This window comes from Coenobita brevimanus, chromosome 58 (assembly GCF_032717465.1).
Source record: "Coenobita brevimanus isolate Jiangsu-jjx chromosome 58, ASM3271746v2, whole genome shotgun sequence".
In the NCBI taxonomy this organism is placed as follows: domain Eukaryota; kingdom Metazoa; phylum Arthropoda; class Malacostraca; order Decapoda; family Coenobitidae; genus Coenobita; species Coenobita brevimanus.
In genome coordinates, this window is record NC_137011.1 from 2032562 (window position 1) to 2046451 (window position 13890).

The 13890-nt window shown below is 40.6% G+C and overlaps 1 protein-coding gene across 1 annotated transcript; it reads right to left on the bottom strand.

Moving 5' to 3' along the window:
* Positions 1 to 2578: 2578 nt before the first annotated feature.
* On the bottom strand, positions 2579 to 13832 carry LOC145402577 (glutamate receptor-like). Its single transcript, XM_080274575.1, has 13 exons — positions 13739 to 13832; positions 13155 to 13261; positions 12591 to 12699; positions 12061 to 12229; positions 10759 to 10887; positions 10493 to 10651; positions 10091 to 10181; positions 9550 to 9850; positions 7879 to 8102; positions 5242 to 5422; positions 4660 to 4759; positions 4135 to 4264; positions 2579 to 2665 (listed from the first exon to the last, which is right to left on the bottom strand). Exons 1-13 carry the CDS (start codon positions 13830 to 13832, stop codon positions 2579 to 2581), a joined length of 1881 nt encoding a protein of 626 aa, XP_080130701.1.
* Between the last annotated feature and the right edge of the window lie 58 nt (positions 13833 to 13890).

The window sequence follows — 13890 nt, forward strand, 5'->3', positions numbered from 1 at the left end:
GCATGTCTCTGGTCTGTCACCTGCCATCTGTCTGCTCGTCTTTCTTCAAACTGCTAAACGGCTTGACTGGTTTAAAAGAGAATTAGCATTCAGACAAATCTGAGAAGACCCGACTGTAATTCAAGAGATGCCTTGGTCGTCCTTATCACAACTGGGTCCACCGCCATCCTGTTACAACTCCCTTCCTTAGTAAGAATAATCTTCATCGCTATGCCAGTCCTAATTATGCATAAGCCATAAGTGGAATAAGAAGGACATGGAAATAGAATTAATAAAATATAAAAAATGAAGAATTGTAAAGACAGTACCATGTGATGTGAGTGAAATATTGAATGCCTCATATACGTCTTCAAATTTCTTTACTACACCTTAAATACAAACCGTTCTCGAATTTTTACGCTCATTTCATGGGCTCTTCTCAAACGCTTTTGGGCTTGAACCATTCCGATGATTACCAAATAAAGAAAAGGATTCGGCCCTTGTCATGGGTATCACAGTATGTATTATCGCTTTCTCAACCTTCATCCCTAGCATTCTCGCATGTTCATCTACCAAATAATCTTTCCTACAGATGACATTAAACAGCGTAAGTATGGTTAAAGAGCAAAAGGTTGTGTGGTGGGAATTGACCTTTAAGCTTTGCCAGACTAGGGCCCGTATTCTCGTCGGATAAGGGAGCTCCCTAACACTTTTTCCTAGGCGAGGTATTTTGTTTATCACACGTTACTGTCCACGTCTATGTTATATACGAGTAAATCATTCTAATATCGCCGTATCGTGCATAGACAACACGCAAAAGCATATTAACTAGCCATATATATATATATATATATATATATATATATATATATATATATATATATATATATATATATATATATATATATATATATATATATATATATATATATATATATATATATATATATATATATATATATATATATATATATATATATATATATATATATATATATATATATATATATATATATATATATATATATATATATATATATAAGAGTTTTACGCCGTGTCCTATATCCAAAAATAAATCGCTAAGGATGTGGTGCTAGAGAACTTCCTTAACTGACGAGAATACCAGCTTTATTTAAGATAACAGAAACCTAGAATCAATGCCGAGTAGCTGCCAAGATCCATTCATAATTACCAGACTCATTTGTCTGTGTGGAAGGTTATAAGCGTAAATGAAGATTGTAAAAGTAGAGAAGCAGGGAAGGCGTTCAAGGAATTATGATATGATGTGGTAGCACAGGGAGAAAAAAAAAATGAAAAAGAAAGCTAAATTAGAGATTTTGGATGTGTGGTATACATGGGAGTGAAAACAATGAGTGACTACTCTGGAGATTGGGGAGGTGTGGTATGCGTAGGGATAGGCATGAGCCCTCACAGAGTGAGTGTAGAGCGATCTGGTTTGCTTCGGAGGAATGGTAATATAATTCTTCACTTGAACTTCCAAAGGACAATGGTGTACTTATGCAACATTTAGCTTGAAATCTGTCCTGATGATAAGGGGCTCGATGGCATTACCTTAGACAGTGCGTACGTAAAATTGAGCCAGGGATTTTGATTGTAAAGCTAGTGATTTGCATTAGCGTGGGAAAAAAAATCAGGGATTTCGTGAAAACTGAATGTCTTCGGTTGGTAAGCAGTATTTAAGCATTTTTTTTCTGAACTCGGTAACAGTTAGCCACACCGCCACCACACTAACACCGTCAGCCACACCAGCACCACACTAACACCGTCAGCCATACCAGCACCACCCTAACACCGTCAGCCACACCAGCACGGCACCACACTCTCAAGACTTACCAGCGGAGAGGCGATGGCGAGTCAGCAGCGAGTGAGGCAGTCAGCCGCACAGGGTCAGGCGGCCAGTGAGGCGGCCAGGCCACAGGCTAAGTATTTATTGATACACACACACACACACAGAAACACACACACACACACACACACACACACACACACACACACACACACACACACACACACACGCACGCACACACACACACACACACACACACACACACACACACACACACACACACACACACACACACACACACACACACACTGTTGTACGGCATATATGTAATTGATACTACATGTAGCAGTATTTGCGCTCAGTATTTTACGAATATCCGTCTTTTTTCCTTTCTTAGGAAACCCTTGTATCACTCTTTTCCTGGAACACATAGGGAAATATACCTACATAACAGAAGTGTCTGGAAAAGCTACAAGGTAGGGAAGTGGAAGCTGGAATGCCATTGATGAGAGAGGACTGTTTTCAGAACTGCCTATACTGTTGTGTGTTGATGTACTGTTCTGTTATACGACGATGAGTGGGAGATGCAAGGTTGGTAGAATCCCTGTCCTCATCCCTCTCATCCCAGTTTTAGTGTTAACCCCTCTCGTTAGTTAAATTTTCCCCTGTTTCAGTAGGCAGTTTTGTCTAATTTCGGGTCAGTAAAACTGGGCGTGTATGTTTTATTATTATTATTAATATTATTATTATTATTATTATTATTATTATTATTAATAATATTATTGCGGTGCATCAACGAAGTAGACGAGAGCAGAGGAGTTCCATGAGGAAGACAGTGCCACTGAAACCACTGCCACCCACCAGCACCACCAACGTGCCCTGAGAGACAACACTAATCATTAACACCACTGGAAACTCTGTCTATTCATATCTATCTATAGCCGATACCATCCACTCACTTCATGTAGCGCTACCTTCAAGTGGCTTTACACGAACTGATAAGCCAAACTGTTTCACGTAGCCCAGGAAACCACTATGTTGGATGGTTATCATGTAACTAAATAGACGCATGGTGGTCAAATGGGTTAATGTGCTCCTGAAGAGCTTGACTCGAAGGAGTTTGCATCTAAAGACTGGCCACGGTCATTGCTTATATAATGCCGCTTGGGGAAGAGCGACTGGCCACCCTCGAGTTACACCCTACAATACGATGTTAGTTTATCTTATTCCTGCTTCCATTAGACGATTTTATTCAGCTTAGAGAGAACTTTTTGTAGTGAGGTTAAAGAAGGCTATATCGAGCCCTTGCAGTCGGAAAATGAATAAGGAAATAAATAAATAATACTAGAATGGCACTCAATAGAGCGCATACCTCCGCCATCAACATCCAGGCAATATTCACTGCAAAATTTACGAAAATATCGAAAATCGCCCTACCTCGCAACGTTAAAGAAAGCGAAAGTAGTTTTTGTGTAATCTTGCTCATCAACCAACCAACCAACAAACACACGAACGGACAGGGGTGAAAACATAACCTCCTTGGCGGAGGTAATAATAAATTCATAAATAAGCGACAAAATAAAAAAAATAAGTGATGTTGTCTCTCGGTAGCAAAAATAAACTAAAAAAAATGTGCCATTGGATTAAAGCGGCGAAACGTAGGGACTAAACACCCTAGCCAGGGGTCCCTACACTCCCCATGTGGCACTGAATGGTTAGTGATACTCTTTTTACTCTAACTTATAACAACAGATTATCACCAGAATAGTCACAAAGAAGTGCCATGGAAAACATGTAAAGCCCTAGCATTTTTTTTTTTCCCAACCAGGTACGTGAAATAACCTTCAAAGGGACGAAAATCTGGGCCAAGTTCAGGTGAAAGAACTATAGTGAATGGATGAATGGAATGACTATGGTCTGCCTGAGGGAAAAAAAGGGAAAAAAGAAAAAACTCAGAAGGTTGGTACAGTAATAAGTCAGTCCACCAAGATCATCTCAAGGGTTCAACCGTGTGTGTGTGTGTGTGTGTGTGTGTGTGTGTGTGTGTGTGTGTGTGTGTGTGTGTGTGTGTGTGTGTGTGTGTGTGTGTGATTAATCGCTAAATTATGATTCTTTCACCTTAACTAAGCCTCGATTTTCGTCCCTTCGCAGCTCATTTCATGTAGCTCAGTGACAGGGAATACTACGGCTCTACATTAGTTCCACAGCACTTCTTCGTGACTAGCATCATACTCTAGTGTTAATCTCCTGGTACGGCCCAGAAATCAAGATGGAGAGACGGTGATTTCAGGCGAAGTTAGAGACAAAAGGGTAAAGTTATGGAATTCACAAAGTTCAACAAGACTTACCCATAGATTAGTGAGTCCCAGTGTTGTCCTGACGACCACCTTCTTGGGAGGGGTGAGGCAGGTCGTGAAGTTTGGGTTGTACAGCTTCTGCCAGTAGTAATAGATGCCTGACTCCACCACTCTCGATACTCTGCAGGTAAGAAGGCGTGATGTACTGCATTGCAAGTACCAAAACAACAGAAGATAATTACCGTATCTTTTATTCTGCTTCACCGAATTTACCTCACGCAGTTCCCGCTTTATTCTGCTATTGTTTAACTCTAACAAACATCGTTTCCCAATCCTTATCAGTGACTGAACTTCTAGTTTTATCAGTAGTCATACCTGCTACAAAACATGAGCTGCCAGGCTGTAAAATCATATCGTCTTTACAAAGTGAAACTTGGATGATAAAATTGTTAATGACGCAAAATTAAGTACTGTAGATGTCTTGTGTAATTTTCTACAGGTAATCATGCTGTGTAGCATTTCTTCGGGTTCACCTTTGTTTTTCATTCTGAGAACTGTTATGCTTTTCACCCTCACCTTTTATTAAATGGCGGGAGCAGTGGACTGTCCTTCACAAATGCAAACGATGCCACCATGGGACTAATCTCCTCTTGAGCATGGTAGAAGTCACACCTGCCTGGTAAACAAAAAAGGTGAATGCTGTTAAGTGTGGTGGGCTTATGTTGCAACTTTCAGACCTTCAAACTGTATTTTATGGCTGTCTGCAGACCTTGTACCTATTAAAACTTAAATAGCCTACCATGTGGTGGGGATGACGATAAATGCAATGTAACAATACAACCTACCAACAGTCATATACTTTATATTTAAGAGATTAGGTTTGGGCTTAAAGGTTACAAGTGTGCAAATATTTTGATTATATGGTAAAATTTCCTTATTGGAACCATCTGTATCTGAGCGGTATTTCTCCAACTGCAAAACATTAAATATCAACCCAAAACTGTGTAGCCACACACATCAAATCTCTTCTTGCAATGGTCTTGGAAATATTAAGATATCCTTTTCAGATCGGTCGTTGCGATGCTAAAAAAAAGGATAATATGTTTTCTAGACAATTACTGACCAGAAAACTGAAACACAGTCTTTCGTAAAACTTACCTATTGCGGAAAAATCCTGTGCCATCATTGCTGTCGTTCTGGTGTCCACAAGAACAATGACATGGGTTCCCCGCCTCACATGCGTGTCCATGTACGCGTTGTATTGAGCGATAAGCACTGACTTGATGCGTCCCACTTTTTGCAGGTCACCAACTTTACCCAACACACCACTTTTAGCGTCCTGTGGGAAAATGCAGATACACGACTCTCTTACTTCCTATTAAAAAAAAAAAGAAAAAAAAATAATAATAATCAGTCTCCCGTCCTGAATGATGCACTTGATGATTTAAAACAGAATTTGTATCTTTGACACTCTTTTCTCTGGAACAGTTCATGTACTGACTAGTGAATTTCACCGCCTGATAACGACACAGTGATATGTTGTTACGTGGGTAAAATATTAGTTCTTTATCTTTCTGAAGCTGCACATTATGTCTGACCGGCCATGGCATCGGTGTCCTTTATTTTTTTGCATATCTTTGTGTAAAAGTAGATTAACAAATGGTATGATTAGACTTGACGTGTTCTCAAGTCTCTGGAGTACTGTATCTCACCGCCTTCTTCTACATTCATAAATATAATTATGGTAACTCCGCTTTCCATTTTCTTATGGATATTTACACGGCATACAGTTTCATGAATAATTGGTCCAATTAAACCTTGCCACGTTTCCTTTTCATCTGGGTGCACTGTTATCACACAAATGAATGATCCCCCTCCCTCCCACTAACTACTATTCCACACAGCACCGCAAATGGATACTGATATTTCTGGTGTAAATATGAGTTATAAACTCCCTGCAGATACCAGGAAAGGCATAAACACAAAACGTGAAACGTATAACGTTTAATGTTATCTTAAACATTATGACGAGGTTACCTCCCTCTCCCTCCTCCTCTCCCTCTCTCTTAGTTGCATCTCAGTGAATCACATTAAAATACTGAAATTGGATTACAAACATTGAGAGGTGTATGCTTCGAACTGGGAGCAAAGTGAATCCTAGCTCGAGCACCATGGCTGCATCCACTGTAAAACAAGTGCATCAGCATTTCTACCACGGCTATAGCAGAGCAGATGCCCTCGAGTCACGGATGCATAGTCGTATGTCTGTGCTAGAATTAGGATGTTATTGTGCAGAGGTTCCTATGTACTCCAGTGCATATTTATTTTTCATTTAAGCTGTCACGGTCAATGTCTAATTTATATTTCTTCCACGTTTCCCTCAAATCATTCCCCATCCTACCAGCATCTTTAACAAGGAGTGACTGGACGCTTTCAAGTTCCCCAAATCTTTGCCATGTAGTCTCGTATCACACCACACTTTAAAAGACGAGGGGTGGCTGTGAAGATAAGATGATTTGACAGTAGCAACAATTAATCGTTAATAATTCTCACGTCCTATACACGACTCCTATGAACCCTAAGACAAAAAAGCATCGCGTAAGTAGAACAGATTCGTTTGATGATAGTAAGAATACAATGGATTAGATTTCCCACGCCCAGAAAAGGTCAGTAAGTTAATGGGGCGTCAACACGTGTCCCCGAACATGTGTTGACAATACAGTACATTTTACTTTAGGATGGATGTATGCTTCAGTATATAGACAGATGCTTGCAGACATCTTCATTGCTGATTCCAACTTACAAGTAGCAGATCTGATGCGCTGTTCGTCTATACGAGGCACCTAAGACTTCAGTATGATGTTAGGAACATTAAATGTGCGCTGCCGTTCCCAGGAACCTTGCAGCTTGTTCGTTACAATGCGGTTAACATGTTGCCAGCACTTGTTGGAGCATACGAATGGACGCGCCGTAAGACGAACAAAAATTACTTGTAAATCTGCATTAGACCGACTTGCCCATCTTATGTCTTAAGATATATCAACAGCGTGAAAATAACACAAACGTCCGAAAGAGAAAGGTTCTGCTTCGCCGGGCCTAGCCGCCTATCTGAATTTTCTAGCATTATCTGCTATGAGAAAGAGAAAGAGTACCATGTAGTATAGAAAACCTAACAAGCAAATTAATATGAGGGAAAGAGAGGAACACTTTAACACCCTTGTCTAACACTAAATACTAATTGCACAGACTTTTGTGTCTTTGGAAAAACAATAAATAATACAGTTCTAATAAAAGCTTCAAATGTTGATTTTATAAACCTTTGACCAGACCAAAGTTTCCGTATATTATTAAACAGATACTTATTCTGAGAGGTGTGACATTCAGGTTGCCTTAAAAATGAACAGGAGTTGTCTAAGGAAAAAAAAAAAAAACAGTATGTCTCCAAGACAGATTCAACGTCCACTGTTTATAAACCTTGTAGATAATAAAAAAATGCAGCATTACAGAGCAACATGACAGTATTAAGTAATTTATGTATGGCTCCATTGTAGAGATGCTGGGATAAGACAATTCATTCTAGGGCCTGTCGAAATGAGAAAAATATAGATGGCTTGTTAAGTTGCCTGAAGACCAGTTTACCTGCTTTTTGGGGTGAACGAGCTTATACTGAATTTACATCAAGGAATATAATGATAAATGGTAATTTATTATTCCTTCCCACGAATAACATTAAGGCTACAGCGTCAAACAGAAATAAAATATTAAACCTTAACTGGAACCAAGACAAGCACTAACCAAGAACGTACGTGCGACAGTTGTACCAGTTGGCACAATAAGAGTGACAGGGTTGTCAACGATGTCCTGCAGTGTCTGTATGGGCATTGGGATGTATCTGACGGCCAGGAGGGACATGAGGTTGCCGGTGTAGCTTTGCGATAACACCATCATTATCATCATCCACACGCCTAGCAGTACACGCTCCCACCACCACCATTTCGATACACTGCGGACGCCTAGATCTGTAATGATATTTAATCCTTGGTTTATGATCTGTGAGGCTGTGTGTGAGATTAAGAAAAGAGGGAGGAGGGTAAAATGAACATAATGTTGGACTGAAGAGATGAAACGCACTGTTGAAGGACAGAAGGCACACAAGGACTGAATGGGACACAGAGGGAATGAGGTTGTAGAGGTGACGATGGAGATTTGTACTTCGAGAAGAAATAGGTGAAAATACCAGTGAGAAAAAGAAGTTGGTGAGTTTGTATGAAGCCTGTGTGTAAACTGGAGGGAATATGGGAAACTATTTTGGAAGGGAAACGTAAGAGAGTGTGACAAGGGAGGCAGTGAACTGGTGTAAGATAAAATGGCAGAATGCTAATGGGAAAAAGAGAGAAAGTGAACAGATGGGGGTAGCATTTTAACGAGTTGTTGAATATACAGAACAAAAGTAATGCTGGTATAAGCAGTTGAGGAGTGGCTGGGAGGATAAGAGAGGTAAGGAAAGTGGAAGGGATCACGAGGAAAGGAATATGCGAGGCATTGAAGAAAGTGAAATTGGGGAAAACACCAAGAACTGATGAAGTGTGTGGCAAAATGCTGATATAAGAGGTAGAGAGAGTGACTGAACGAATCTAGAAAATGCGCAGATTGGTCCGGAAGAATGACAGTTTCAAGGGACTGAAGTTAGGTATAACAGTTCTCCTGTACAAAGGAAAGGATAAAAGAGGTGTTTGGCAGTCCTAATGGTAGTGGTTTTCTTATAGTGGAGTGGATATGTTGCAGGACAGTTGTCGACAGAGTGAGGGTGAGAAGTGAAGGAATGGAGGAATGGTTGGAGAGGAACAAGAGGGTTTCAGGAAGGGGAAGGAGTGTGTTGACCAGATATTTTTCCTGAAATGTACGTAAAGAAAGAAAAGAAGTTGAATGTTGCCTTCACGGAACTGGAGAATGCGTATGACGGAGTAGACAGCCAAGGAATGTAGAAGGTGCTGAGAATATATAAAGTGTATAAAAAAATGTCTGAAGTAATGAAGAGTATGTATGACTTTGCCAGGGAGGCAGTGCGTGTGCAAAATGAACGAATCGAATTCTTTGACTTGAATGTTTGACTAAAACAGGGTGTGTCATATCTGTGGTTGTTCGATGTGTGTATACTGGTGTTAAAAAATAAACAAAAGGATAGGGAACCAGCTGTTGAAGTGTCCCACGTAAGAGAGCGCAGAATATAGTAATTGCCTGTACAGTTTGCTGTTGACACTCTCCTCTTAAGAGAAGATGAATGGGAATTGCAAGGCATGGTGAATGAAATTGGAAATGTGTGTATGAAACGAAATTTGAGTGTTGATGTGGCAAAGAATTATGTTTTTTTAATGGAATGAAGTCACTGAGTGCATATAAATTGATCGAGTATGCGAAATATAGCTGAATCGCCAGTAAGTTTGAATTTATGGAACGACATCTTACCTTCCTGGAGGAGTACACGGATAGAGCAATATATGATTTTCCCAATCTTGGTGCGGGGTAATGTCTTGTCCAATAAACATTTGCGTAGCACAATGAAAACAGAGATGACTACCAGCAATGAGGACAAGAGGGTTATCCACACCAGCGAAGTCAATGGCAGGAAAAATCCCCATGGGTGTACCTCAGGGCTGCCACGATGCACAATGACGCGAACATACCAGATCACAAGAGGAAATGCAAAGTCTAACACGCGGGTTCGTGGATGAGTGACGTGGAAGAGAGATAAGCTCATGTCCACTTCCTGTAAAGCATAGTCACAGTTAAGGTGTGTGCTTTCTGAACTCCATTCGGCCAGCCACTACTATAGATAAAAAAGACCCTAAAAGGAATAACTCACAATGATTGAAAGAAAACAACTTACACTGATCCTTTTTTAGACCGTAAAGAAACAGGTTTGACATTTCGAGTGTATTCTCAAGAAAGCTAATTAAATTAAAGTAATATATTCTTTATTCTAGAGTTACAGTACAGAGGCACTAACCTTCCTCTGTAGCATCCCCACCATGCCGTTATAGGATCCATTTGACAGTTCAATACCCCATCCGCCGTCTGCTGGCGAGTTGATCTGGAAACTTAAGTGTATTTGGTGGCCAGATAAAAGGTTAAGGTACAGGTTGTAAAGACACCTTAAGAGGTTTAGGTACATACTGGAAAGACACCTTATGTTGTAAATTGAAATATCAAATGATGCTAGACGCAGGATTATTAAACAAGATGCACATCTTAATACCAAAGGAAAGGAATTTTACCTCCAAAAATGTTGCTCTGCATTTTAAAATCCCAAAGCCTTTATCAGGTTAATGACATTAGGAAACTGATTACCTAAAATAGTCAGCAGTGTTATATTACAAGTATTTATGCCTTTCACATTGTTGGAACTCACGTAAAATTCATATTTTCTGCAATTGCATCAAAGATCCGTATATCTGGGTCCAGGATGTCGGTCTTCTTCCCTCCGGGAGACGTTGGGTCGTCCACTGTCTTCGTCACGGTTGAGGAAAACTTCACATAAGTCACCTTCAACTGAGGTCTATTAGCAAGCCTTGAACGAGAAAGAATATGAGCAAGATTATATTTTTTGTTTTATGAAGCTGCTTCAGATAAAGCCATATCAAAACTACATAAGAGTTGAGAATGTCCCGTACTTACTTCTCAAACTTTTCAGGGAAAAATGGCAGCTGTGAAGTGGTGGTTAATCCTTGCTGGGCCGTCCATGTACCCACCTGGACTGGTCGACCCTCTTCACCAGTGTACGGCACTTCCACATACATTGAATATCTGAAAAGAAAACATTTCACTGTTATTTTTACCTTGACCCAGATTTTCAACTTTTTGCTGAATTTCACGTAGCTCAATAACAGAAAACGACTACTGCGGCTCTACAGCCATTCCATACCACTTCTTCGACTCTAGCATCATATGGTTAGATAGCAATTTTAGGCCAGGTCAGAGTAAAAAGGGTCTAGTACAATTTTTTGGAAGGGACAAAGGACCTTGTTTTCTTGTACTTTCATGATCATCGGTGAATCAAATAGCACACTATCAGACAACGAGGCTAACATGTCGTATTAAGCATTTTATTCATTATTATTTATTTATCTATTTTTAGTGTAGCATATCATAGTCACACCTTTAGCTACGTGTTCAAGCACACACGCAAAATAATCTCGAGATCGGTGTTATGCTGAAAAATAAGTGAAATACACACAAATGCAGATGCATAAATAAAGTTAAATATACACACAATACTGTTATAATGAACATATTTTCTGAATCCATGAATTATTTAATGTATCCGAAAGGTCTTGGATCATATGGTGAAACGCTGAAAAGGCCTGACGAATACAGCCATCAGTCACACAGCCAATGGTACCGGCAGTAGGACTATCGATAGTGATATCAGTAACGGTATCAGTAATAGTATTAGTAATGGTATCACTAATAACAGTATCAGCAGTAACAGTATCAACAGTAGAAGTATCATCAGTAGTTATATCAGGAATGGTATTAGTAATAATATCAATAAAAGTATCAGTAATGGCATCAGCAAATGTATCACTAATGGTGTCAGCAGAATAGTATCAGCAGTAATGGTGTTACTGACACTGACGATGCACATGCAGCACTGAAATTTCTGTACAGACCACCGCCTCCAAGCAACCCCAGCGATAACACCAGCACTGCTGATACCAATGGATGAGTACTGCTGACTGGGTGTTTAGTCTGCATTTGTGTATCAATCATAATATGGTGGACACTTTGGACGCGTTCTAGGATTTCATACCATTTCGGCATAATGTACTAAGACTTCATACTTTTCGGACACCCTGTATAATATTGATGAATAAAGAAAAATATTGGCAGAGAGCAAAGGAAACTGAATTAATAACTTTAATAAAAAAGAGCTGCAATACTGAGCATGCATGATGTGGATGAGTGTGTAACTCTCACCTCACTGTTGAACTAGGCGTAAGGATGATTAACATGGAGTTTGTCATGGCGAGTGTGGTGCGGATGTGGGTGAGGCGGTGGAGTGGGAGGCGGGTGAGGACGAGAAGCCTCGTCGACCACACCAGGAGGCGGCCCTTGAGGGACCACTCGGCGATGACGGCGAGGAAGGCTGGGTCGTCACTCACCACCACCACAGTCACGGACCATGACACCTGCCGCAGCTGCTGGTGCCACCGGAGTGCGGGTTAGGGGGTGTCATGATATATTGATTTGGTTCAGTCATCCCTATAAGGCTAACCCTGGCCGAGGCTGACCTGGACAGAGGTCAGAAGTTGTTCGCCAAGCTCACTCAGTGAACACCGGTATCCATTTCTCAGGTTATGATACTCGTACTCGACTATGAAGTCCGTATATTACTTCAGATCATACCAGACGGAAAACCTACTGGCATATTGGTATCTTGTGCTTTTTATCTCTCACTGATGAAACTTAGGAAGCTAAACATCCCATACTTACCCAGAGAGCCTGACCGACCACCCGGGAGAGCTGTGCCTGCGTCACGTTAGCGTCCTGGCCGTCCGATGCGACCTCGAACACCACCAAACCCCACGGCGCTACAACACCACTCACACCTGCAAACTGACCACATGGAAAACAGAAGTATCTGTTAATGCTGCGTCCTCCCAGTGACCGGCACAGAGGAGCCCATGTCAGTAAGTTACTGAGAGACATCTGGAATTTGCTCTTTGCAGCACTTTTAACGCCTCTGGGACAGTTACAAGTGCCTTCAGTCAAAGCAATGCTGAAATCACTCTGAAGTGTCGTTCATCCATCAATTTTTTTTTTTAAATCCCGTCACTTATTTGCCGTGTGATGCAGTGGCTTAGTTTTGATTACTACTTTTATGGCTTGCTGTCTTGTACTAGTGCAGGACTATTATGCTGGCTTTCTCAAAATAGACTTATAATAATAAACATGTACTATGCGCCAAATATACTTGTTAATATCCATTGCTATAATTATACAGAATATTTCAGTTTATCTGATCTTTTCCAACTTACATTAATACAACTGTGTGTGGAAGCCGAACATACCTTTTCATTTTTTTGTGTAATGACCATAACGAAGGACTCGTGTTGTGGTGCAGCTTCCAGTACGGCGTTCAGTGCCGCCACACCTTCACTGGTCTCTTTCACTGCATCTAAACCCAAACAGATATTACACTCTTGGGAAATATATCCTTGTATGTGCATGAAATTTCTTTTTTTGCTGTATTTCTTTCATTTTTAAATGTTGTATATTTCCTCAGTCAGACATACTCAGCTGAGGGACGACTGTTCGTCTTAACTGATTTCGAAACAGCCTCTACTAAGTTTGGTCTTAGTTGGATCAAAGCGCTTAAGCTGACCTTACTGTATGACCTTGACCTTTGATGTGTTGTGCCAAAATAATAGGTGATCATAGCAAGACTTCCAAACCATCCACTAAGTTTGGTCAAAATCGGCTCAAAACTTTTTAGTTATTTTGTCTCCACCATATGAGACAGAATGACACACACACACACACACACACACACACACACACACACACACACACACACACACACACACACAGGACTACACCACCATACTTTCACGCGTGCTCTGATGTAATACTAATTGCACTAGAAGGAACTAACCATGTTGCTTGTGTAGTGGTAGTGATGGTAGTGGTATTGGCTGCACCAGTGGGGAGGCGAAGGTGGCTAGAAGGAGGGTCGCCGCTCCAGTCATATCTGCCCAAACAAAGACGAATATCAGGTTAATCATCTCATGGCTGGGTGCTTATCGT